General features: G+C 39.3%; 1 protein-coding gene across 2 annotated transcripts in view; it reads right to left on the reverse strand.

The window, feature by feature from the left end:
- Positions 1–21926, reverse strand: part of heg1 (heart development protein with EGF-like domains 1) — a 77955-nt gene extending 56029 nt beyond the window's left edge. For both annotated transcript variants that reach the window (XM_087989173.1, XM_043693960.2), the window contains exon 1: positions 21451–21926. In XM_087989173.1, coding sequence (XP_087845299.1) covers positions 21451–21790 — 340 coding nt within the window. In that variant the 5' untranslated portion in view covers positions 21791–21926. The remainder of the gene's footprint in view (positions 1–21450) is intronic.
- Positions 21927–23268: the final 1342 nt, after the last annotated feature.

Raw genomic sequence — 23268 nt, forward strand, 5'->3', positions numbered from 1 at the left:
ATGCAGACATAGGGAGAGTGTGCTAACTCCACACAGACAGTAACCCAAGGAACCCAGGTCCCTGGAGTTGTGAGGCAGCAGTGCTAACCATGAACCACCATGCTGCCCAATGCGGCATCCAGATAGCACATCCAGTTCCATTCATTTGAGCTTGTTCAGTGGCTATACACAATTCAGTAGCTTTCTAGGCATTTCAGAGGGTAGTTAAGAGTCAACCATATTTTTATGGGTCTGGAGTCACATGTTGACCAGACCAGGTACAGGCAGATTTCCTTTCCTGAAGGACATCACTGAATCAGGTGGATTTTCATAACAATCAATAATTGTTTCATGTCTTAACATTAGACTTTTAATTCCTGGCAATCTGTCATAGTGGGATTCAAACCCAGGTCCCCACACCATTACCTAGATCTTTAGATTACTAGTCCAGTGACAATACCACTATGGAATTGCCCCCTAACTAGCAATGTATTGGAAAAATCCTAATGTTGCTTCAAAATAATTATTTTACAATAAAATAGAAACGTTTGCATACCATAATGGCAGAATCCTTTACAATTTGCTGGCAATGTTTCTTTTCTAATACAATAGCAGTATCAGTCACTATGATTTTTTTATCGAGGATCTGAATTGTAAGCTCTCCAGCATTTCTTCCCGGATCCTAATTTCCCCAGAATTCCTAGACTGGGCAGACTTTGAATGGAAATTTGTGGTTGGGGAAGGGGATAACATTTTTTACTTGGAGTCATAGGTTGAGGTCAAAGTGTTTAAAATCAGAATCCAGAATACATCCCACCCATCTGGTTTTCATAGAGGCAAACAGTAGCAGGTAGGGAGAATTGGTTGGATGAATGACAAGTCTGCATCGTGAACAATAGGTAGTTCTTTAATCATGAACCTATTTTGTATTCACCACTTGAAACTTAATTCAGGTGTCCTGTATTTGGTTAAACCTTGCATCTAAAGCCAGGTTGCTGGACACAGTGCCTTCTTAGGCATGGTCACCCCTGCCCATTGCCCCTTTCAATCTCACTGTGAACTCTTGCACAAGACCACTGACCTCCCCATTATGCTCAGTTTACATCTCATAACAATCTCTACCTTTTAATCTGCATCTTTTTTTTTATTGGAGCATAACACACAAGGTATAAATATGTTGTTGTATCAATCAAGCATAGGGGAACAACAGCATTAAACTTAGCAGTCAAATCCATGTCAAGTTTCAGATTTATAGTGTTTCCACACAAAATAGTCTCTGCTATATGTTCTTTCTTAAAAATCTTAACTGTATATTTGCTTTTGTACTTCGGACTAATTGACTTTAAAGCCAAAAAAAAAACTTTGTTCAGATCTTGAGCCAATATTACAAGTTCTGTGAAGGGGAAAGTATGCTGGCAGTGCTCAGCTTTAAGAAAGCTATCATGGGTTATTAGAACAATGGAGGCAGAGAAGAGGGAAAACATCCGTGCTATAAAAGCACAGCAGCTGGAGGAATGTAACTGGCTAAGAGCCTTCAAGCTGAAAGAACTCAATTCCACTGGCTTGTGTTAAGGTATAATAACTATGCATACCAGTCACATGATAAAATAAATCTCCTTACAGGAAAAAGTGGAAACAAGTGGTTAAAGTGTATGTTGGACTGAGCCTAAGTGTAACCTTGCAGATGTGTCATTCTGAGTAGTATTTGTAGCTGACCTAATCTTCAGCCACCTCCTGAGCTGTTTATTTGTCCACAGATTAGTGAACCACCCTTTATGTCCACAAAGCAAACCGATTGGTTTGTTTAATTTCCCTAGCCATTACTTTCATGAGATGAGCCTCAAAAGTTTAAACAAACACAGAGAGAAGCATTCCACTAATATAAACATTCAGATCCTCAGAACACTTTGCAATGAAGCACCTCAAAATGTATTGGGGTATGAATCAATTCAGCAGTAGAATGAGCTGCAGGTTGAATTAGTTAATGAAAGCCTAACGAAAGCTAAATAATCCACTTTACATAATTACTTATTGATGCAGCACCATTATTTTTCAATGGCCCATAAAGACAACAGCTAAAAGCAAATTTAAAATACATATTTTCTGTGCAACCAGACAAGCACGACTTCCCTGAATTTCACAGTCGCCACAATTGGTTCTCCCACCACTAAAACCAATAAAGCAGGCCTAAAAGTATTTGTTGCATACGTCAAGACAGCAGCAGCTCACCCAAGAGACAAAGATCAGACCTGAAAGCAAGTTTCTAACAACCCTCAAGCCCCTTGGTCAGAAGCATGCTGTTTAGATTAATTTTGCCCCATATTATTTCTAATATTTAATTTACTCAAACTCTTACATTGGAAGATCCAGTTTCTTGTGCACTCAACAAATCATCAATTTTCCTTTTGCTAGATCACTTTGAGGCAGTTTCCCCTTCGTTGAACAGTGAAGAACTGTTAATGAAATGCGTACTGATTCCTTGAATCACAGAAATTCATTTATGACTTGTGGTGCTTGTATTTACATCTAGCCAGCCAAAAACAGGAGAGGGAAGAAAAAAAACAGGTGGCACAATGTCACCTCATGATGTTAACCTATCTTGTTCTAATTCAATAAAAAAGCATAGTGTTCAAAGCCAAAACCACAGCAAACTGAGCAAACTTACAGTCTTTCACAAACTGAAAAGGGTGTCAAACAAGAAGCCAAATAAAACAGTGGTCCCAAGAAACCTCTGCATGCCACAGACCTAAGCATTCACGATACTAGGCATGATCTGCTCACCATTGGATAGAGGATGACAACCTGTTCATTTAAGACTCCTTTAATTGAATAACATCAATGTTTAACATTAACTTTTTTTTAAAAAGCGCCACTCTGGCACTCTGCAGAACCTCCTCTATTCTGTCAGGAGAACACGAATAATAAAGTGAGCTTTATTAGTACTATCTACTCTGATATCACACAACGGTTACTGACAAAACCAAAAATATTGCCTTCACCTGCAACAATCAAAAGACTGATAAAAGAAAGAAGTGAAGTGAGAACCTTTTCCTTGAAGTGGGTGTAAGGCAGTGTGAAGAGAGTTAGATAGAATCCAAGATAATCTGAAACCAATTAAGAACCTTACATCTGTGCATGTCTCATGTCTGCACAATGTGACTTTATGCTGTAATGTTTCAGTTAAGCATTTTGTACCACTCCCCCATTAAAATGCATTGGGATCACATTAATTCTGAGTTTATAATGTTAGCTTAGAAAACTACAATTACACAGCATAGTTGTTTGGTGGTTTAGTGCCGTGTTAAATTGTCTGAAAAAGTTCTCAGTGCCTAGGACTCACATCTTTACAATTCAGCAAATAGGATTTGATGTCAATCTTCAGTCTTTTTACCTCTTCTTAACTTCAGAAATGACATTTTTTTATTAAACTGTTCTTCTTTAATAATTGTATACTTCCCTGATTGATTTCAGATCTTAAAGTTAAAAATGAAACATGCACATTAACTTTTCTCTCACAGCCTTTCCCTTCCTTTCACCCTAGCCGTAGCTTCTTATGGTTTTAGTCAGATTTGAAAGAAACAACTGCAGTTAACAGTTGATCTGTCATTCAGAAAAGTGGAAGTAAGCTAGTACATGTTCATCTTAATTTCCATCTTGCTCCATGACATCCCAGTGCCAACTATATTGATTTTTTTCTGATTAAACCCCCAAATCCTATTGTCACTGAGCTCCCATTAATAGATAGAACCCAGGAAGCACAATAACTCAAAGTTAATCTCTATGAAATGAAGGAAGTTACTCGGAACTAGATAAACCAGTTTAACATCAGTGAAAACAGATGTTAAAATAACCAATTTTGATTATGAAGTATTCCCACACCTATATGTGACAACAGAGAAGGATTGTGCTAGCATGGAGTGCATCACCGTATCTGTCCCAATGCCTCCATTTCCCTTCTTCCTCTTCATTTTTCCTTTTTTTTTTCGCTCCATAGCCCATATCTCACTCCCCATCTTTCCACATACCCTCATTGCCTTCCATTTCTACCTCTCCTTCACTTTGGAAGTTGGAGGAAGGGTAGGATAATTTAACTAATACCATCCTGTACTTGTTTCCAACCCCCAACCCCTCTCTCTCTAAGAATTCCACCCTGTGAGAAGAAGGAAATAATACATAACTTATTTCCACTGGATCCCTTATGGCATAGGTCTTGACTGATGTTCCTTATGACCCAGAAGCTGTCAGGCTGTGACTGCTCAGCAACTTCTAGCTACCTGACATTTCAAGTCACAGTGTTAGATTGGGCAAAGAAAATGCTTAAGTGGTGCCTATCAGATGTGATACAGTGAGCTATCTCACATAGGGGTGATGGGTTACTTGCCTCTAATAGGCATGCTGGAAATGTGTTGCTGGAAAAGCGCAGCAGGTCAGGCAGCATCCAGGGAACAGGAGAATCGACGTTTCGGGCATAAGCCCTTCTTCAGGGCTTATGCCCGAAACGTCGATTCTCCTGTTCCCTGGATGCTGCCTGACCTGCTGCGCTTTTCCAGCAACACATTTCCAGCTCTGATCTCCAGCATCTGCAGACCTCACTTTCTCCTCTAATAGGCATGCCCCTACCTTAGAACAAAAACACAGGGAAAATCCTAGTTTGAGTCTTTGATCAAATTAGCTTTACCAGTTAACTCAGTTGATTATTGCATGTGGTACTAAGAATGCTAATTGCTAAAGGCAAAATCAAATCAGGTAAAGAGCTACTTAGGCAAATGTCAAACTGTGCTTACCCTCTCAACCAACGAATGGTATTTGGCAGAAAAACTTAGGCCAAAGTTTTTGTGGAGTCACAGAGATTCTATACTGTATCTAAAACGGCCCTGGAATTGGGGCCCAGATGTCCCCACCCATTTCTGGCAGTTCTATTTTAGTTCACTGGGGAGTGGACGTGTTTCACACATGAGGAAATGGAACCTAGCAATGTTCAGTGCCGAGTTCAAACAGACCAAATTTTCATTGGAGCAAAGGCCTTACCCTGTATTGTGTGACTTATGATTTTTAAGGAGACAATGATCATAAAAACTGAGTAAGGTATGGAAAGTTGAGTTGTCAATTTATTTATATCACTTGCTCTTCAACAAAAAGAGACTGCCTGTGTTTCTAAGTTGTAAAATTCATTTAATAGTTGCTTGTTGGCATAAGCCTTACAGTATTATTATTGTTTTTACAATCTGTCATTAGGCTCTCTCTTTTTCTATGATACATTTCCTGACTTCCTTTGTCAGCCATGGCTGTCTAATCCCCCCTCCCCGGATAATCTTTCTTTTCTTTGGGATGAACCTCTGTACTGTGTCCTCAATTACAGCCAGAAACTCCTGACATTGTTGCTCTACTGTCTTCCCCACTAAGCTCTGCTTCCAGTCCAATTTCATCAGTTCCTCTGACATGCCCTTGTAATTACCTTTATTTAACTGTAACACCATTACATCCAATTTTGCCTTCTCTCTTTCAAACTGCAGACTGAACTCTACCATATTATGATCACTGCCTCCTAAGTGTTCCCTTACTTTAAGATCTTTTATAAAGTCTGGCTCATTACATAGCACTAAGTCCAGAATAGCCTGCTCCCTTGTGGGCTTCATCACAAGCTGTTCCAAAAACCCATCCTGTAAACATTCCATTAATTCCCTTTCTTTGGATCAACCAGCAACATTATTCACCCATCCATTTGTATATTGAAGTCCCCCATGATTACTGTGACCTTGCCTTTCTGACATGCCCTATCTATTTTCTGGTACATCTTGCGTCCCTGGTCCTGACCACTGGTGGGAGGTCTGTACATAATTTCCATTATGGTTTTTTTTGCTTTTGGTGGTTCCTCAACTCCACCCACACAGATTCTACATCATCTGACCCTATGTCATTCAGTTTGAAAGGTGTTATCTAAGGATTTTTGGTGAATTTCTGCAGTACAACTTGTAGATGTATCAATGGTGGAGGGAGTGGATGCTTGTGAATGCGGTGCCAATCAAGCGGTGTCAAGCTTACTGAGTGTTGTTGGAGCTGCACCCATCCAGGCAACTGAGGCTGAAATAGGCCTCCAAGCACCAAGTAGAGAGCTTATTTTGAAAGTCTTGTATCAGGCAGGCTGACAATAAGCAAATGCAATCCAACTCAGTACCTTGCACAATGCCACATTATGGTCAAAAAAGAGTGGCACTAGAAAAGCACAGCTGCTCAGGCAGCATTCGAGGAGCAGGAGAGTCGACGTTTCGAGCATGAGCTCTTCATCAGGAATGGATGAGCTCTTCATCAGAGATAAATGGAGGGTAGAGAGGCTTGGGGGAAGGTAGCTAGGAATGCGATAGGTGGATAAAGGTGGGGGTGAAGGTGATAGGCTGGAGTGGAGAGTGGAGCCAATAGGTAGGAAGGAAGATGGACAAGTAGGACAGTTCAAGAGGGTGGTGCTGAGTTGGAGGGTTGGATCTGGGATAAGATGGGGGGGAGGGGAGATGTTCATGTAGTCACTGCTACAGATGCAGCAGCCAATTTGCACACAGCAGTGTGATAATGACCAAATAATCTATTCTTACAATGTTGTATGAGGGATCTATATTGGCCAGGGCACTGTGATAACACCCCTCTCTTGTTTTTAAAGTGCTATGGGATCATTTACATCCACTTGAGAGGGCAGATGAGGCCATAGTTTGTAATGTCATATGAAGGGGACCTCTGGCCAAGCAACACCGATATGTCAACCTTGACCTTTGGGAGGACTTGAGACTGAGAAACCTAACTCAGTTGAGAATGCAATTAACTGAGCCTTGGCTAAAATACAAATTCTAAAGAAAGAATCTTTCTTACAAAGTGGAAATGCAAATAAAGAGAAGAAGCATTTTAAATCTGCAATTTGACTGTTCATAATCATACTGTGTAGAAATTTTCTGGAAGTTTGCATTCTACGATGCACTTCCAGTAAATTATAGTGTGATTGACTCATTGATAGCATGATGCCAAAGTTCCTGGGAACCTATCCCATCAGCCTCACTGCAGGAATGAGGATTCCATAATCACAGCTCTTCATCTATCCTGATAAAACAACTGGCTATGTCTAATGTATTAGATTAAAACTGTTTTGATCATTATTAAAATTAGATTGAACTGAAATGTCATGAGTGACCTGGCAGCAACTTGATTTATTGGTGCAAGATCAGTTTCTAAACAAAGAGTTTTCTGCTCAGCTTTGCCAAGCTAATGCAAAAACAATTATCTTTCAGATGTACTAGCTGGGCCAGAATGTTTCTTGTAAAATGGAATTGAATATATGAAAGCCATTTAATGTTTATAGCAATTCACTGATGTCTGATCACTTAGAACTGTCAATCGTTAATTTTAACACAGTGTATTGATCAAAATTCACATCTCTTCTGGAATACGTATTCAGAAATGCATTCACTTCTAAATGAATGGCTCAGGTAACAGTCAATATTTTGTTGAGGTCTATTTAAAATACGGGAACAAGTATTTGAGATCTTGCAGCTTTTTTTTCATTTAAAATATAGGAATATCTGAAGAATTATTAAATAATTACTTCCTGTGGTCATGGGCTACATACTAATATCATATCCCTACAAATAACAGATGCATGCTTTGAAATTAATTTGCCCACCAATATGTAAAATTTATTACAGTTTTACAGCCTTCCATTTTTTTCAAGGTGTACATTACCACATGCATTGCTCATATTACACTTTCCGGAAAAGAATAAAATAAATACAAATGTACGTTAAATTCTCAATGTTAAAAATACACTGGTCCAATAGGGCCAATAATACATCAAAACTGAAAGTAAATGTCTGTCATTAGAAAGTAGCTGTGTCTTTCTAGAATCATCATCTGCCTCTCTATGGCACACTCTATTGTCACTATTCTCACTGTATTTTATTTCATTGCTGCTGTCTTGTCTGTGATCTATTCTATCCTCACTGCCATTACTGTTTTATGTAAAACCATAAAGTGTAGGAGCAGAATTAGGCCAGTCAGCCCTTTTGAGTCTGCTCAGCCATTCGATCAAGGCTAATATGTTTCTCAAGCCCACTCTCCTGCCTTCTCCCCATAATCCTTGATCCCCCTTACTAACTATCTATCTCTGTCATACATGACATTGACTTAGCCTCCACATTTTTCTGTGGCAATGAGCCCTGCAGATTCACCATGATCTGGCTGAAGAAATTCCTCATCTCAGTTCTAAAGTGCCGCCCTTCATTCTGAGGTTGAGATTTCAGGTCCTGGTCTCTCCTACTAGTAGAAATTGCATGTCCATTCTATCTAGGCCTCTCAGTATTTTGTAAGTTTCAATTACATACCCCGTTATCTTTCTAAGCTCAATTGGGTACAGACCCAGAGTCTCAACCAATTTTCATATGACAAGCCCTTCATTCCCAGGCTCATTCTTGCAAACCTCCTCTGGATCCCCTCCAAGGCTAGTGCATCTTTCCTTAGAACTGCTCACAATATTCCAAATGTGATCTGACTAGAGCCTTATACAGCCTCAGCAATACATTGCTGTTCTTGTATTCTAGTCCTCTTGAAATGAGTGCTAACAGCTAGGACTCCACAAGTCCCTTAGTGCTTCAGATTTCTGATGCCTTTCCCCAATTAGAAAATAGAATGCACCTTTATTTCTTTTCCTATGAAAGTGCATAATATCACATTTTCCCACATTGTACTCCATCTCCCACTCCTTTGCCCTCTCTCCCAGCCTGCCCAAGTTCTTAGTTAGATTAGATTAGATCAGATTACTTACAGTGTGGAAACAGGCCCTTCGGCCCAACAAGTCCACACCTACCCTCCGAAGAGCAACCCACGCAGACCCATTCCCCTACTTTACCCCTTCACCTAACACTACGGGCAATTTAGCATGGCCAATTCACCTAACCTGCACATTTTTGGACTGTGGGATGAAACCGGAGCACCCAGAGGAAACCCACGCAGACACAGGGAGAATGTGCAAACTCCGCACAGACAGTTGCCTGAGACAGGAATTGAACCCGGGTCTCTGGTACTGTGAGGCAGCAGTGCTAACTACTGTGCCACTGTTCTTCTGCAGCATCACTGATTCCTCAAGACTACCTACCCCTCCACTTATATTTGTATCATGTGCAAACTTAGCAACATTGTCCTCTGTTCCTTCATCCAGATCATTAAAATATATCGTGAATAGTTGTGGTCCCAACACTAACCCCTGTGCAATACCACTAGTCACCAGCTGCCATTCTAAAAAGGATTCCTTTATTCCCACTCTCTGCCTTCTGCCAGTCAGCCAATCCTCTATCCATGCCAGTACATTGCCCCCAATGCCATGGGTTCTTATCTTGTTTAGCAGCGTCCCATTCGGCAGCTTGTCAAAGCCCTTCTGGAAGCTCAAATAGATCACATTCACTAGCTCTCCTTTGTTTAACCTGCTTTCAGCCCTATGGTCTCTTCTAACCTAACAATATTCTCTTCCATTATAATTGCCTTCTCAATGGTCTACTCTGTACTCAGTATCATCACTGTTGTATATTCAATTTCACATACTTCAATGTTCACAATCCTCACTATATTGTGTTCCATAATCTTCATCCTCTCTGTGGTCTATCACTATCAACTCATATATCCCTGTATTCAATTATCACACTCTTTACTGTTGTGTACTCTATACTGATTGAAAAGTATTACAAAATTGGAATATTTTGAAGAATTACTTTAAAGGAATTCTGGGTCATGATTTCTTGCAGTAAAAATTCTAATCATATTACAAAAATGTTGCAGTTCTTGAAGCAAATATAGAAAAGGCCACCTATTAACATGTTTTGTTTGATTGAGTCTTTAATTAACTTATCTGATACACTATTACACTTAATGTTTTGAAAATTAAGGTATTCCTTTATACCAGGCACAAACAAGATTTATAAATTTGTTTGATTTCCTGAATTCACTGTTTTGTGGCAAAACAGTACAAATACAGTCCCATATACCATGCAAAGCAACTAATTTCTCTGAGGGTGACACCAAGTAAACAATAGGTACAAACAGCTGTGCCAAAACAGGCAAGCTTCCTCCAATAAGGAGAAAGAGGAAAAGGAATGAATCGCAACAATGAGAGAGGAAGATTTTTTTTTAAATTATTTGTTCTATTCATGCTATTTGAAAGTATTTACAGCTTTGAGTTTATTTTTAACTGTTCATATGTGCTTGTTATCATCTTGGTGGAAAACAGTAACATTTAAAAGAAATCCAGTGTCCCAATTATGAGCTGAAAGAATTATTCTGCATGAGCTAATCAAAGCAAATTGTACCATCTTAGATTCCAGACCAAGGTATTTGATTCTTTAAATCATAAAGCACCATGGATCATCTTTCAGCATTTAGGTTGCCTGTTTAACTTGTCATGATGCTGAGATTCCTGCATGGCACTAATGACTGCTGCAATGCTGAGTGAAGGAGCTAGCACTGACACCTTTTACATCCAAACCATTGTCAAAGGAGGTGTGTAATCACCTGCATTTATCTCAGCATTATCATCCAGCTCAACCAAGATGACCTACTACCAATATCATCTGGATGGGAAGGTCATTAAAACTCGGTTGTTTCCAAGCAAAAACAAACTCATCCTCATGGTTTGCAGATGACTGCTATGTGATGGTTTCCCCCACATAGAACATGCAAAGGATGCTCAACTTCTTTAATATCTCATATTTGGTGATTAGCCGCTCTTTAAACATTGCCAAGATAATAGTCCTCCAGTCAGCTTTCCTGAATTGATTGAGCATCCCTGGTGTCATCAATGTAGATGGGGTGGCTCTGGGGTAGGTGCAACACTTCCCATATCTAAACAGTTACCTCTCCCAAGGACTACAATGGTGAAGAATCCAAGGTAACTGTGACAGTATTGCCTTTTTCAAGTGAGATAACAGTGACATATGGAAGTCAACATATACTGGTTTAATAAGGCTGCTGTGTTGACCATCTCTGTCTAATGGAGCAAAATCTGCACTGCCGACTGACATCACATTACAATCTTTGTGAGCTTATACCAGAGGTGCCTACACCGAATCCTAGAGATCCAATGGGACAATACACAAATCAATGCAAACATCCTGTAAGAAACTGAATCTATCAGCATTAACGTCCTCCTTCTGAAGAATTTCAATTATTGGGAAAATGTTAGAGTCTATTATAAATGATGTAATAGCAGAGCATTTAGAAATAAGGTCTCCATGGATTCACAAAGTGTAAACCATGCCTGACACATTTGTTAGAATACTTTGAGGAACTAACAAACAGGGTAAAAGGGAAATCAGTCAATGCAATACATTTGGATTTTCAGAAGGCATTTGATAAGGTACCATATATTAGGCTACTTAATAAGAACAGAACCAGTGGTATTGGAGGTGTTACATTAGCATGGATTGAGCATTGGCTAACTAACAGAATAGAGTGATGGTATAAGAGGTGCCTTTCAGGAGAGCAAACTGTAACTAGTGATGTGCCACATGGATCAGGGCTGGAGCCACATTTATTTACAATATACACTCATGACTTGGGGAGGATGTACTATAGCTAAGTTTGTGGGTGACACAAAAATAGGTTGGAAGGAAAGTGGTGAGGATGCCTCAAAGAGTCTGTGGAGGGACACAGACAGGTTAAATCAATGAGAGAATATAAAGTGGAAAAATGTGAGTCCAAGTTTTTTGCTAGGAAGAATAGAAGAAGTGAATATTATGTAAATAGGGAAAGGTTGCAGAAATCGTACAGCACAGAAGGATTTGGGAGTCCTTGTGCATAGATCACAGAAGTTCAGCAAGTAACAGGAAAGGCAAACATAATGCTGGCCATTATTTCAAAGGGAATGAAGGAGAAACGTAGTGCAGTCTTGCTAAAAGATATTTGTCAGACAACACCTGGAATTCTGTAAACAGTTTTCCATCCCTAATTTAAGGAATACCACACTGGCATTTGAGACAGTCCAGAGACGATTCACTAGGCTGATAATGGGTAATGAGAGCTGAAAATGTGTTGCTGGAAAAGCGCAGCAGGTCAGGCAGCATCCAAGGAACAGGAGAATCGATGTTTCGGGCATAAGCCCGAAGAAGGGCTTATGCCCGAAACGTCGATTCTCCTGTTCCTTGGATGCTGCCTGACGTGCTGCGCTTTTCCAGCAACACATTTTCAGCTCTGATCTCCAGCATCTGCAGTCCTCACTTTCTCCCCAATGGGTAATGAGAGTCTGTCTTATGAGAAGAGTTTTAGTAGATTGAGCTGGTATTCACTGGAATTTAGAAGAATGACAGGTGACATTATTCAAACATACAGGATCCTTAGGGGACCTAACATATTAAAAGTGGAGAGTTTCTTTCCCCTAATGGAAGAATCCAGGACCAGAAAGCTTAAACTCAGAATAGTGGATCATGCAGTTAGGACAGAGAAAAGGAGGAATTTCCTCTGAGAGGATAGGCAATCTGTGGAATTGTTTACTTGGGAGGGTTTTAGAGGATGGCTCATTAAGTATAGTATTCAAGGCTAAGTTAGATAGATTTTAATCAGTAAGAGAATCAAGGATTACAGGGAAAAAGCAAGAAAGTTGAATTGAGGATTATCAAATCAGCCATGATCTCATTGAATGGTGGAGCGAACTCAATGGCTGACTGGCCTATTTTTTCTCCTTTGTCTTATGGTTTAATTAAGATAACTGTAAACATCTTGTCTCCACCAAGAAGTGCAGAAGGGGGTCACTCATTCTTTAGTAACCTTTTACTTTGTGCCGTTATTAAATAATCAAAACCCATTCTCTCAATTGTAAGTACTCCAGGTTTGTTTACCTGCTCCTCAACAGCAGTTCTTATTTATCATACATTTATAAATTTCAATCTGCAAAGTAAAAGTTATATTAACTAAAGCAAATACTGTAACTCATAAAATTAGATATTCATGACTGCATTTATATGATTGACTTGTACTAAATGTAGAAAGGACTCTGCTCTACCCATTTTAGTTCCAATGTGGATAACCCTATATTTGCTTACATTGACATCTAATTTCTTCAGTGTTACCCATTCACTTAGTCCACCATTTATTTTGTAATTGGATGCTTCCATCTACATTGCTTTTGATATCACCCATTTCCTACATCCTCAGCAAATGTTAGATGTCTAGTTTTCAATTCAGTCAACTAAGTCACCAATTAATCCAGTGAATAGTTGAGGCCTCAACACAAATCTTTGTGGGATAACCAGTCACATCCTGTAAATTCCCCACTATTTCTATTATAACTGAAAAATAATATGGATGCTGAGATCTGAAATAAAAACAAAAGTTCACTCAGTGACTGGAAGCAAAGGCTGGTAGAATGGATCTTTTTTGGATTGAGACATTGTTGCAGTGATGTTCCCCAAAGGTTAGTATTGGGTCCATTTATAGAGTCATAGAGATACACAGCATGAAAAGAAACACTTCAGTCCAGCTCATTAGTACCGACCAGATATCCTATATAAATCTAGTCCTATTTGCTAGTATTTGGCCCATATTGCTCTAAACCCTTCCTATTCATATATCCAACCAGATACCTTTTAAATGTTGCAATTGTACCAGCCTCCACGACTTCCTCTGGCAGTTCTTTATTACATGCACCACCCACTGCATGAAAAAGTTGCCCCTTAGTCCCTTTTAAATCTTTACCCTTTCACCTGAAACTTGTGCCCTCTAGTTTTAGACTCCCCTATCCTGGGGAAAACACCTAGCCCATTTACCCTATCCATGCCCCTCATGATTTTATAAACCTCTATAAGGTCACCCGTCAGCCTCTGATGCTCCAGAGAAAATTGCCCCAGTCTATTCAGCCTCTCCCTATAGCTCAAACCCTCCAATCCTGGCGACATCCTTGTAAATCTTTTCTGATCCCTTTCAAATTTCATGGCAGCCTTCCTGTAGGAGGTTCTTCTATAAATTTTCTAACCAATATACTCAGATATGAAGAATATCATTTAACAGTTTTCAGATAATATGAAACTTAGTAAAAAAGTAAATAGAGTGTAAATATAGGCTTCAGAATGTCATTGACAGTCTGGTGAAATGGGTAGAAGCATAGAAAGTGGATTTCAGAAAGAAGAATTATGAACTGATGCACTTAAGGTGTTTGAGGAACTAATGTGGAAAGATAGTAAACCACAAATGCACATTTAATAAATGAGCGTTATCAGAGAACTACCTGTAATTTGACTGCAGGCAGTTCAGAGAAGGTTCACTAAATGTTCCCTGGTATGGTGTGATTATCTTATGAGCAAAGGTTAGACAAGTTGGGACTCTACTCACCAGATCTTAGAAGAATGAGAGGTGATCCCATTGAAAGATTTGGATTCTTAAGGGCTTGACCGGATAAATGCTGAGAGGATTTTTCACCTCATGGGAGAGTCTAGGACCACAGGGCATTGTTTCAGAATTAAGGAACACCAATTTAAGACTGAGGAGGAAGATTTTTTTTCCTCTCAGAGGATTGTGAGTCTTTGGAACTTGTTGCCACAGAGAGCTATGGGGGCATATCCCCTGTGCATGTTTAAGGCTAAGATAGATAAATTCTTAACCAGTAGGAAAATCAAGAGTTACAGGGAAAGGACAGGAAAGAGAATAATGAGGAATGTCAGAGTCGAGAGTGTGGTGCTGGAAAAGCACAGCAGGTCAGGCAGCATCTGAGGAACAGGAGAATCGACATTTCAGGCAAGAGCCCTTCATCAGGAAAATTCTGCATCTGCAGCATCTGTAGTCCTCACTTTCTCCCAATGTGGAATGTCAGATCAGTCACAGATCTTACTCAAAGGCAGAGCAGATTCAAGAGGCTAAACAGCCTACTCCTATTTCTTATGATTTTATGCCCTCATTTTATGTACATTGCTGTACATTTCTAGGTTTCAATTATTTCTGTGATTCAATTGTTTTGAGACAATTTTCAGAGAATTCTCTGCTGTTATAAACCTGAATGTTTGTTTCAAGGTGTTGTCATGCTTAGCTCATAAAAATTAACACATGATGTATCAAACTTTCCAAGGCATGTTATCACTGTCAGAGTGCTCCTTTTCATTGAACCTGCCTTGGAGTATAATGTTCCTGGCATGAGTTTCTCATTAAGATCTCCTGAGAAAGTTGAAATGTACCTGAGCCAAGAATTTTCTAAAGCAGCACAGAGTCAACATCAGATGCCAAACTATGCCCTCTATTTTACAGGTGGGATGAGGAGGATGTAGTGTCAGGTAGTTGATTGAGGTTGTAAGGGGGCAGGTGGGTGAAAGGTAGAGTGGCAGGTGAATAGGGAGTGGGGTGGCAGGTAGGTGAGAGGGTTGAGTGGCTGGCTTTCTTGAAAAGGAATTGCAACAGGGGTGTGGTCAGATGTTGGAAGGACTATGGATTTCTGGGGGTTTCGAGTGTGGGGATGTTTTGCATGGAAGGAACACAGGTAAGTGTAAAGACAAGCAGTTAGTCAAAGAGTGGTCGAGTATCACAGATGTAAGTATTCAGGTCAGTAAGTCAGAACCCAACTAAATCTCTGACTCTAAATCAAATTTGAGAGCCATGTCAGATACCATGCACCCATCGAAAGTTTGAACTTACTGGGCAATTACCACATAATCATTCTGTTTGGACTTCCAAGAGGTCCTGTGGTGCATCAATTAGGGTAAGTTCACTTTCCAGCTACCAGAAGATCAGGGCCATTATCTTATAGTCTTATTGAATATAAATTAATAACTGAAAATTAATTAATTGGGATGTTCTTTTTCAAATTAATTTCAAAACTTGTCCCCTGAGCTTTTCCTCATCACACACTGGAACAGGCCAAAAACATTTGGCAAGAATGTGTACAAATTAAAATTTGCTGCCTGTGGTCCCGGAGCTGGAAGAAAAATATTAATCAAAGTAGCGAGTTTTCTATGTGGCAACATAATCTATCCAGGAGCTTCTAATGAAATCCACCTTTTGGTTTTTAGACAAATGTCTAGTAAAATGGATGCATATATTATAATAAGCAATTCCCTACAGATCTGACTAAAATATAAAACAGACTGAGTGATTATTACAGCAGTGAACACACCCACTAATCCACATTGCAGTCAACTGTCAGCAAAAGTAACAGCAGCTTGCACACCCATCTGTAAAGTATCAGAGTTCCCATATCATTGTACACAATGCAGAAAACTGACACTGGGAAAAAAAAGACAAATGCCTCATGCCTCAATACCATCTCCTTCAATTAGTCAGTGGAACCAGTGCCACCGAGGGTAATAATAAATGATACTGTTGCAATGAAAGGTCATTGGCCTGAAACATGTACTCAGTTTCTCTCTACAGATGCTGTCTGACCTGCTGAGTTTTTTGGATATTTTTGTTGTCATTTCAGTTTTCCAACTTTCGGAGTAATTTGCTTTTGACCTAATGATACCTTATTATTTCCAGAATCACACTAAATATTTTTAAGGGAATTAATGACTGTAGTACAACAATGAGGAAGCAGTTCCAATCTGTGAAACATCTTTATGTTTATAAAACTGCAGGTTTCAGCACTAGGTCTGCATTTGGTACCAGAGAATATTCTCTTTGACCTAGTGAAGAGGACTTTGATTTGGACCAAAAAGCAAAGCTTTAAAGCAAAAAAAGGTGGAAAGTGGGATTAGTGTAGATTTAGTGTACTTTGGGTAGTACAGACTCAATGGGCTATTGGGCTCTTCTGCACCCGATGATTCTATGAAAAACCAGAATTAACAGGGAAAGCTTCAAAGTTCCACATACATATGTTGCTTCTGCATCATGAGAACTGATTTATACATCCAAGAAAAAATCTGCATTTCATGGTTTTCTCCCAAACGGGGATGGGACAATGGGAAAAGCTTTTTTGCTCTTCTTCAAATGTACAATTTATTTTATTTTATCTCCATGTGAAATAATAGTTAGGTTCTTCATTTAACATTTCATCTGATACATGGCACCTTCAACAATTCCTGGAGAACTCCACAAAGACTTTGGTCGAGATTAAAGATGCAGACTTGAATTCACAGGCTTTTAACTGAGAGATGAGCATGCTACCACTAAACTACAGCTGACCACTTAGTACGTGGTAATACATAAAGTGAGAATTGGGGAGATTACAAGTTATTAATCTTGCCATCAGAGATAAATGAATGATTGAGAATTAATGTTTTGTTTGATTGTCCTATATTTACAAATGAATACTTATAAATGTTATTAAATTCAATATTTTTGCAACATACCCCACAGGAAAAGCACTACTTATAAAAAAAAGCATCACAATTTCCCTACAGCTCAATAACCTGCTTTTATCAATATTATTTGATATAACATGCACAGTGTTAAATAAAAAAGCATATTTTAAATTCACTGTGGAACATTCACTGAGTTAAAGCGAGGCTTTCCTCTGGCTCCCAAAGGCAACATAATAAGGGAGTGGTTACTGGATTACAATAGTAACTAAGAATTCAACAACTGTTAGAAGATTAAAATATGTCAGCACACTAATAATGGAGACGAGAGTCTCCAAAAGCTTCTTTTGCTTTATTCAGCTTTGTAAGGCATTTCCATTATTACTTGAACCTGGCTGCTGGGAAGCATATGTAATAAGATTTTCTGATCTTCACTATTACAGTTAAACATGTCTAAAATGATCAACTTTGAAACTGACTTTAGTTAGTTCTTTTTTATAGGCATCCCCAGATTTATAAGTGCTTAATTAATTAGTTCACAATATAATTTATCTGTATACACTGCTTTCAGAATTATATGTAACTCTTTGAACAGCCTGTGAAGTTAACTGAATTTAGGAAATATCTAAGGTGGGCCCATTGCATAGTAGTTGTGATCACTATGCTCTGTCAGAATCCTTCCTATTTGGAAACCAGGGTTATTGTGACTGCAAAAAGTAAATATGAGTCTTTTCTTAATAATTAATTGAAAAATTCAAGGTGATTTCAGACTAACCCTATATCTAGCCACCAAAATTTTGTTCAACTTTTCTTCAAGTACAAACCATCAATAAATACACAGGATTGTGCGGATGATAGCACAACATCTTTTCAATATGGTTAAGATTTCTGCTTCTAATCATTCAGAGAAATTTCAATTCTGTCTCTAATGGCAAATGTTCTAAGATTTATACTAAATGGCATATGTCTCTGGACTAGGCTAAGGATCTATGAAAAGCAAAAAATTGTTGTTAATCTACTTTGCAGGACTTCTAGAAGCTATTTTGGGTTAGGCCTTTATTGTGAAGTTATCTGCATTACAACAAAGAGCTACAGATCAACTGGTACTTCTGAAGTCCCAGGGAGAATCCATATTAGTCATTTCCTCACAATGATTATTGGTGAAGCATTTAAGGGATGTATGCCAGCTGGACTACTGTAACTAAGAATGATAGTTACACTACATTAGCTTTTGCAAAGCTTGCTCCCTCTTCAATAGATAGACCAATCAACAAATATCCAGATCTTTAGATCTGGCTGAAATCTAGATCTTATCTCTGGATTCATTTAAAATATTGTGAAAAAGCACAGACATCAGGATGAAAAGGGTGTAGATTCTGGTGTCTGACAAGGAGTGACAATGCATTTCTAAGGCTCTAGCTTACACTTGAGATGTTGGCTCCAAGATCCTGGAAAAATATTTGTTTTGTGGGTAATACTATTTTGTTAGATAAAGTGAAAACTTCTCTGCATGCTTTTGGATGGGAAAATCTTCCTGTAATAGAATCGCAGGTAGCTAGGATAGTGAAGAAGATGTTTGGTATGCTTTCCTTTATTGGTCAGCGTATTGAGTACAGGAGTTGGATGGTCATGTTGCGGCTGTACTGGACATTGGTTAGACCACTTTTGGAATATTGTGTGCAATTCTGGTCTCATTCCTATCAGAAGGATGTTGTGAAACTTGAAAGGTTCAGAAAAAAATTACAAGGATGTTGCCAGTGTTGGAGGATTTGAGCTAGACGGAGAGGGTGAATATGCGGGAGCTGTTTTCCCTGGAGCAACGAAAGCTGAGGTGTGACCTTACAGAGGTTTATAAAATCATAAGGGGTATGGATAGGATAAATAGACAAAGTATTTTCCCTGGGGTGGGGGAGTCCGGAACTAAAGGGCATAGGTTTAAGGTGAGAGGGGAAATATATAAAAGAGACCTAAGGGGCAACTTTTTCACACAGAGAGTGGTACATGTATGGAATGAGCTGCCAGAGGAAGTGGTGGAGGCTGGTACAATTGCAACATTTAAAAGGCATCTGGATGGGTATATGAATAGGAAGAGTTTGGAGGGATATGGGCCAGGTGTTGGCAGGTGTGACTAGATTGGGTTGAGCTATCTGGTCAGCATGGACGAGTTGGACCAAAGGGTCTGTTTCCATGCTGTACATCTCTATGACTCTATGACTTTATATGAAATGAAAAGACCAGAAAAAGAAGCTGAAGATGATGGGCACTCTGTTATGTGGAGGGGGTGGGCCTTTTCAGTGATAAACAGACCCTTCAATATAAGTCCTGAGCATTTCCAGCACTTTCTGATTATAGTTCAGATTTCTAGTGCCGGTAGTTTTGTTTTGTGTATTCTTATTCATTTGGCAGTACATCTCAATAGATTGTTAAATCTTCTTTAATACATGTAAATTAACTTTTACTTAGAACATAGAACTGTACAGCACATGAACAGGCCCTTTGGCCCATGATGTTGTGCCAAACATGATGTCAAATTAAACTAAAGCCTTCTACCTGCCCTCGGTCCATTTCCCTCCATTCCTTGCATATTCAAGTGCTTGTCTAAAAGTCCGTTAAATGTGTGTATCATATCTGCCTCCACCACCATCCCTGGCAGTGCATTCCACACTCCTACCACTCTCTGTGTAAAAAAACTTGCCCCTCACATCTCCTTTAGGCTTTGCCCCTCTCACCTTAAATGTATGCCCCCTAGTATTAGACATTACAACTTTGCAAAAAAGATTCTGACTGTTAACCCTATCTATACATCTCATAATTTTATAGACTTCTATCAAGTCTCCCCTCACCCTCTACTGCTCTGGAGAAAACTGACAAAAATTTTCTAGCCTCTCCTTATAGTTTATACCTTCTAAACCAGGCAGCATCTTGAAAAATCTTTCTTGCACCCTCTCCAAAGCCTCCACATCCTTCCCATAATGTTGTGACCAGAATGAACACAATACCCTTAAGTGTGGCTTAACCAAAGTCTTACAAAGCTGCAACACCATGACATCCTGACTCTTGTAGTCAGTTCCCCGACCAATAAAAGCAAGCATGCCATATATCTTCTTTACCACTTCTGTGGCCATTTTTAGGGAGCTATGGACTTGAACCCCAAGATCCTTCTGTACATTAATGCTGTTCAAGGTCCTGCCATTAACTGTATATTTTTCCTTAACATTTGATCTCCCAAAGTGCAGCATCTTACACTTATCTGGATTCAACTCCATCTGCCATTTCTCCACCCATATCTGCGAGTAATCTATATACTGCTGTGCCCTTTGACAATCTTCTACGCTACCCACAACTCCACCAATCTTTGTGTCATCTGAAAACTTAATAACCCACCCATCTACATTTATATATTACATACAGTTAAGGATTTTCCCTATGTTAGAGAATATTGACAGTCTTTTTTTCACAATCCTGCTGTGTCTAGTAAAAGTCAATTTCTGAATCTGTGCCAATAATTAAATGTAGGGACAAAGGAGGCTAATGGTCAATCAATGCAGCACATCATAAAGAATATAAATCAGTTGATATCACATGTACCCTACAGGATTTAAACTGTTGGCGTTTTATAGCACTTTCTATTGCTTGTCACAACTTAAAATTGATTGGCACAAAAACTACTACAAACATTTTTAAATTTGGATTTTTGATTTGTATTCACTTCTTTCAGGAGTTTTATTTAAATTCCGGTAAGTCAGGGTGTTCTCTGGTGAGCTGGTCATAAGGCTCTGGATTGGTAAGGGTCATCCTCTGTCTATGTGTTGAGACTGAAAAGCTTAAGGCTGTCAATATTTCAATTAGGGCTGTATAATGACAGAGCAACATGAAGTTTTCACATATAAAACGTTGGAACTCCGCCGACAACTTTATTCTCTCGTGAGCAAGATGAGAACAATGCATTAATACAACCTACAAAGTATTGGTAGTCGCTTCTTCCCGATTGTTCAATTTTAATATTCAACGATTTCCCGCTCTAAACGCTTGCCCCAAGGAGATGTGAAGTGTACAGGAGCTGAGAGAGGGAGTTTCTCAACAAAAGTTTACTTTTGGATAAAAACACGTGGAGCTGCTGCTGTTATATGCGGCGGTATTAGAGACGAGTTGGGCTGGGCATGTGAAGCGCACAGCAGAATGGAATTGTGGCTGCAGTGGGCACAGTGGGGGGCATGCAGAGGGCAGGACTTACCAGCACTGGGCACCGAAGGTGACAGTCGGCGATCATCAGATCTCGAGCCCGGGGTGGACAGTGAATCCGTCCCGGGGCTGAGAGTCCTCCAGTCGGGCTGCGAGCTTTCCGGGAAACTCACCCCTTCCCAGCCTGTCTTTTTAGCGGTAGAATTCACAGGCAAGTCAATAGAGTCTGCAAAGCCCGGCCGGTCTGTGTAAGGGGTGTATGATTCACCATGCAGAGGTCTGAAGAGCAGCAGGAGCAGCATCAGGCTGCTGGTGGGGTAAATCACGGCGCATGTTGCCATGATGATGATGTCTGATCGCTTCGGGGGTCCGGATTCGTGTGCCAAACACATACACAAACACACGCGCGAATGAAACGCTTTGGAGATAAATCCGTGCGTCCAAATCCCTCGATCTTAAGCCTGCCTGTATTTACACAGTCGGTCTCGCATTCTCCAGTTAGTTCAGCAGCTCCACTGTAGATATAATCCAAGGTAATAATCCATCTCGAACTCATCCGGCTGCGTGTGTGAGTGTAATAGAGAGAGACAGGCTGGACGATTAGACTGACTGACTCCTCCTAGGGGTAGGTGCAGATTTCCAGTTGAAGCCACGCAGCTCAAAGTGAAGAAACCACAGACGTACTTTATCACAATAAAGTTGCTATCTCATTCTCCTGTAGAGAGTGGAACGCTCTATTTCCAAGATACATCTTCATGGGATGTAAAGTGAGTTTTTCTGTTTTAGGAAATAAATGCAGGTTCCTTCCTCTAAACTGAGGAGCTTCCCAGCATACATGAAATCGACATCATTTACATTGTCATTGCTTCGCCGGTTTCTTCTGAACTTCAAAACTTAGCATCACATTGGACCGACTCAAATAATTTTCAAACGTTTAAGTGAACTTTAACCAAACATATCTTGCGCCATCTAAGAGCCAACGAACGTGGTTTAGCAAGTATCATTTTGCCAACTTTGCACAACGCAAGTTTCACTGTCTGCAATATTTTGCTGTTGCTTTATTGCATATTGTAATATATTCAGTAACTGTCTTTTTTTAACCTATGCCTTCAAAACTCTTTGCAAAGCAATTTAAACTTTGCTGGGTCGGCTTGAGAGTAAACTGCAGCAAATGCAGCGTAACTATTACAGAAAGGCTGCTTGATTCAGCAGAAGACAAATTATTCATAACGAGAGCTCACTATTAAATTGGACATATGTGAGACTCTCACTTGGATTTGGAACTAAAAAAAACTTACCTTTGAGTTGGATAATGCAGCCAAATCCTTTTCCTTATTGTGTCCATCTAATTTCCAACATCACTATGTTGACCGATTTGTAAAGACATTTAAGTTTGCTACAAGATCACAGAAAATGCTAATGCAGAGGAAATTGACTGTGACAAACTTGAAATTTGCTTGTGTTTGAATTTTAAATATTACAGTTTTGTACTTTAAAATTGGTAAGTTATCTTGCAAATCTAATCAAATGCTTCACAAGACATTTTATCAAATATAAATTCTCCTCAAAGCTGTTACAGCAGGACAATCAAATAGGTTAACATTTACTGATTCATCCTTCCATTGTTTATAATTGAAATACTCAAACTGTATTCTAATCATATGTGTATCTCAGTCATCTGGTAATGCTTAAGGTATCTTTGATAAATACAAATAGATAATGTGACAGAAAAATGAATAAAGCAAAACAAAACAGTGAGTGTTGCATGTAATTTGCAAAGTCCTTGAACTGAACTTCCTTACAAACACAATTTTCAATGTTTTCAAGGATCAGCAGTCTGAGTTTTAATTCATTAAATTCTATAGATCGT

This window comes from Chiloscyllium plagiosum, unplaced genomic scaffold (genome assembly GCF_037043375.1).
Source record: "Chiloscyllium plagiosum isolate Xiang-an unplaced genomic scaffold, Cpla_swu_hap1 HiC_scaffold_7, whole genome shotgun sequence".
Lineage (NCBI taxonomy): Eukaryota > Metazoa > Chordata > Chondrichthyes > Orectolobiformes > Hemiscylliidae > Chiloscyllium > Chiloscyllium plagiosum.